A 4,661-nucleotide genomic window follows, 5' to 3' on the forward strand; every position below is an offset into this window, starting at 1 on the left:
AGAAGCGGGCCGTGCAGACGCCCGCGGCGGCCCTCTGCTGCCGCAGCGCCGCCTCCTGCTCCTCCACCTGCCTCTTCTGCTCCTCGATCTGTCTGCTGAGCTCCTCGAGCATCTTCTGCTGCTCCGCCAGGGACGGGGCGGCCCCGTCCACAGCGCCCCCTGCCGGCCTCTCCCCGGCCCCACCCCTGACGTCTGAGCACATCCTGTTGGGCAGGTCGTGGACCGTCACCTTGGCTTCTTCTAGAATCGTCTCGTCCTCCGGGTCATAAGCCACCTCCTCACGCTCTGCAGACTCAGTGGCCCTGTCGGCGTCGGGCCGGCCACCGTGGTCGCCGAGCTGCGTGTCGAAGGCTCTGTCAGGGCCGTACTCTTCCTCGGGGTCATACGGCCGGTCGTCCTCCTCGTCCTCCACGGCCTTCTCCTTGGACAGCTGGCCGAACTGCTGGACAATCGGGTCCAGTAAGGGCACTGCGGGCAGCCCGCCCTCGGCCTTGGCCTTGGCATCCTGGGCGGAGGCCAGAGCCGGCTCCACGGGCTCCTTGGCAGCGGTGTCGAAGGACTTCTTCTTCCCGAAGAGAGTCTGCAGGATGTGCTCCAGGGGCGACGCGGTTTTCGAAGCTGAGCATGTGGCAGGGGAGGCGGCCGCTGCAGCCACGGCCGGTGCGGGGGGCGCGGCGGTGTCATTCGTGGCTCCAGGCTTGAGAGTGGACAGTATTTTTAACACTGACGACGAAGCTGCCGCCGCTGGTGGGGGTGCGGGAGGGGGGGGGGGGGGGGGAGGAGCCCCGGGGGGTGTGGTGCCGACGGCCGAGTCCCCGGAGCATGGCTGGTACTTGGGGGGCTTCTTCTCAGGCTGCGGGGCAGCAGGCGTCCTGGGGTAGACGGGGACGTCCACGTCCTCCTGCAGAGGAAGCCGGGCCCGCTTCTCCTCCACCTTGTCCAACTCTCCGGCATTCAAAGGCCGCTTCATTTTTTGACAGATCACTAATCCGAGGATTATGTTTGGACGTGGTGACTCAAGACCTGAAAAATAAAATTTTGGGGCACATTTCAGAATCCAGATGAGACTTCTGTCCTTCAGAGGTGAACTTTATTAGGGAGTAGTGGAGGGGGCGGTACTGGGGAATGCTTTAATAATAGAAGACATTCTATGGCAGAATAAAATCAAGTGTTTGACGAGCTTATTGCAACAGACATGAACCCACCGACGTGCCCGCCCAGCCCAACGTGGGCTGTCTGATGGGACGCGGTTAAGCACCAGGCACAGACCACAAAACCCAGGGCCCAATTCATGAGTAAATCCACCCCAATCGTCAGAGTTTACATGACAGCTTTTAAAATGAGATACAACCCCCGGCAACAGCGTGGAGGGGCGGCGGGGCCGGCCGCAACGCCAGCATACGACACGTTAACCCGCGGGAACGAAGCGCGGCGCCGGCGTGGCTTTGAAACGAAATCTCTGCCACGTCCTTTTATTTGCCTCTTGCCGCACATCACAAAGGTAACAGCAGCTCTGTGGGTCTTTAACTTATCAGTTGCAATACCTGAATTAAGCTAAATAAACGTGTGATTAGAAACCAATTCTACAGCTCAATTACGACGGTCAATAAAATTATAATGATCAAAGCAGCACGTGCCATGAGGTTAACTCCATAGTCGCTGGTGTCGAAATGCCAAATAAGGAGAAAAATGCTTACTGAAATGGCTAAAATAAAGACTTTTAGGTTTAGAAAGAAATGCAGTGAGCATTAACCTGTCAAGAGCCACCAAACGCTCAACCTTTATGCAAACGTAACACGATGCTTAAGGGAAGTGCCCAGGGCTCAGGACGCTGGCGGCAAAGAAAATGCACTGGGAGTTTTAGGAAATGACACAGGTCTTAAAAATTATTACTTCTTAAGGAAACACTGTCCCAAACATCCCAAACTGTGGTACATTCTATCAGGAACGCTCATGTTTCAGTGGTGAGTGCCCCAGCCCCGCACTCCCAGAATCCGGAAAAGCAAAAGAGGAACAAGCAAGCCCAAGTCACAGAACAGTAACTGAGGGAGAAACGCTACACAAAGAACAGAAAGTTTGTTTCAACTGCAGAAGATACTTAAAATAATCAAATCGTGTAAATTCAATTCACGACTTAACATTACTACGGTGTGTGTATGTTCACGTTCCATTCTACTTACTAAAAATCAACATAGCTTCTTCTGTTCTGTGATTTTAAAGCCACTTCGGTAAGTAGTCTGTCAGTCTTTTAAAACCCCAATAGATGTGGGGTGACAGGCTGAGCACATGAGGGTGCTGAACGTCCCTTCCCGGGCTGACAGTGCATGCCACCTCCCTCTTGGCAGCGTCAAGGCCCCTTGAAGATCTGCACTCCTGAGACCCCAGGACCTCACCACCACCTTTGTTAGAGAAATGGCTTCCCTGCCCTTCTGAGGACAGCCACGTAGCAGGAAAGGACGAGCTGGGCGAGGAGGGCAGAGGGACTAGTCAGCACGTCCAGTTTCCGCTCAGCAGGTGTGAGGGGGCCGGGTCTATCCAGTCCATTTCCTAACACGGGTGGAGAACGTTAACTTGAAACGATACGTCTCTAACGGCTACTTACGGGATACTTCATAGCTTATTCGAACCATTTTTGTGTAGGGTCAACTGGTAAAGTGGCTGTGATGGCCCATGGGGACCAGACTCTGTTGACAATGGCCCCCGAGGTCTCCCTGCTGAGCACTCACGGCCAGCCCAGCAGAAGCCGTAGGGGACAGTTCGTTGACCGTCTCCTCCCTACCAGCAGGAGGGGGACCCACTCAGCAGCATGGGCAGCCAAGAGTGCGCAAGGGTGGGGAGCCCTGAAGCAGGGACGTCCCCCGAGCTTGTCCCCAGTGCGGGGGGCCGTGCTCCCTCATAAGGGGCAGCTCAGCTTCCAAAGTGCGAGGCTGTGGCGTGAATCGAGCTTCGGGTCAAGGCTGCGTGTGATAAGTCACTGTGCCAGACCCAGGCCCTTGTGACGTGCACAGCCCATCACAGCGACGGAAACTTTCAATGGCTAAACGTGCTCATTACTAAAACAAGTAATAGATCCTGGCCTTGGCACACTCCTTCCGGCTCTTGCCTTTGTCGTCCGTCCATCATCATAGGAACGGTTCTGGTTAAATTACTTAACATTTACATTTGTTTTGAAGACAGTGAGCTACCTGGAGATTGGCATCCAAGCCCACAGCTGGCAGCCCTGCATGCTCACAGCTCTCGACAGCTCATATCCGCAGTGAGCCGAGCACGCTCCACAGCTGCGTAGCTGTTAGTTTCGAGTTTCCCCAAGATTTGAAATTTAAACTGGGCTCTCAAAATGGATACCCCTATTTTGAAGCAGTCAAATCTTGTCACCTGACTCACATGTTCATGCGATCTTATCAGATCTTATCAAAACATGTTCGTGTTACGGCTGCATGAACGTCTGAAGTATAACTTACATTCATGGAAGTCACGTTCACTGATCTCTGCTGGGCCTTAGACGCAATCTTAATTGAGAGGAGGGGACGCCCCCAGTTCAGTCACGCTCCACGCCAAGCAAAGTGTCTGTAAGGTCGCTCACTGCTGGGAGGTGGCAGCGGGCCAGCTCCCCCCACCCCAACGCCCTCTCCTGGTCTGGGCCTCCAGAGGGAGGAGAGGGTGCCCGAGGCGTGTGGCAGGGACCAGCTGGCTGCCCCGCGGAGGCACGAGGCCGTGGCCAGCTTGCAAATTTCCTCCCTTTTTCCACTGTGAGCAGCAGGATGCGCTCACCCGCCTCCCATGCAGGTTGCTGGGGCCTGTCAATCATAAATCAGACGAAAAACGGCAGCAGGTGGGTGGGTGGGACTGACTTATCTGCGGTGGCTGTGCCCTCCTCCACTTCCAGACAAGATGTGAGGAGACTGGGGACGGGGGCCGGCACCCCGCCTGCCCTGCTGTGTTGTGGGGACGGAAATGGCCTCTGCCCAGGGTTGCCGGACCACCGGCACGGAGGACACGGGGAAGCCCAGGGACACATGAAGAGGCATGTCACCTGACTCCGCGCCAGGCACAGGGGTGCGAGGGAAGGGAAGTGGCTGGGGAAGGGAGAGCCCCTGGGCCTCCCCTGCACCTCGTGCCTGATGCACCACGGGATGCGGCTTTCCAAGAGCCCCCAGAAGCCGACCCCTCAAGCCCAGACACCAAAACGTGGCCTGTACCTCTGAGTCCACCCCGCACTCCCCACTGTCCGTTACTGAGTCTCCTCGTGTGCTGTAAGAGAACAGGTGGCTGAGTCACCTCGTGACAGACCTTAGACTCGCATGGGCAGAGCAGGCCTTGCAGACGTGGGGCAGTAGTGAACCTCGCCCAGCTCTCCACACACGCGCACACACACGCGCACAAGCACACCTCTCCCACTTTCCCATCTCAATCCACGTGACCTGCACAAAGCCACGGGCCCGGCATGTGGTGTCACCAGCATCTGCCCAGGTGGCCCGGAGAAGCGCCGGCCCGCACGCCCTTGGCTGGGCTGCGTTACTGGACGGAAGACACACTGGCTGATAAAAGGCAAAGGTGGGGACCGCTGCCTCCCTTCGCGGTGGACCGGTGACAGGTACCCGGAGCTACCACGGGGTTCAATGCACACACACATGGGCGGTTTCCAGGAAACATCTTTATTG

The 4,661-nt window shown here is 56.7% G+C and overlaps 1 protein-coding gene across 1 annotated transcript in view; it reads right to left on the reverse strand.

Annotated features, from left to right (window-relative positions):
- LOC107196388 (death-inducer obliterator 1-like) overlaps window positions 1-4,661 on the reverse strand; it is a 12,995-nt gene that overhangs the window by 3,078 nt on the left and 5,256 nt on the right. Inside the window, exons 5-6 of the mRNA XM_025039873.1 lie at window positions 4,112-4,251; window positions 16-1,023 (exon numbers count right to left, since the gene is read on the reverse strand). Coding sequence (XP_024895641.1) covers window positions 16-1,023; window positions 4,112-4,251 — 1,148 coding nt within the window. The remainder of the gene's footprint in view (window positions 1-15; window positions 1,024-4,111; window positions 4,252-4,661) is intronic.

Source organism: Pteropus alecto, unplaced genomic scaffold (genome assembly GCF_000325575.1).
Source record: "Pteropus alecto unplaced genomic scaffold, ASM32557v1 scaffold45, whole genome shotgun sequence".
NCBI lineage: Eukaryota > Metazoa > Chordata > Mammalia > Chiroptera > Pteropodidae > Pteropus > Pteropus alecto.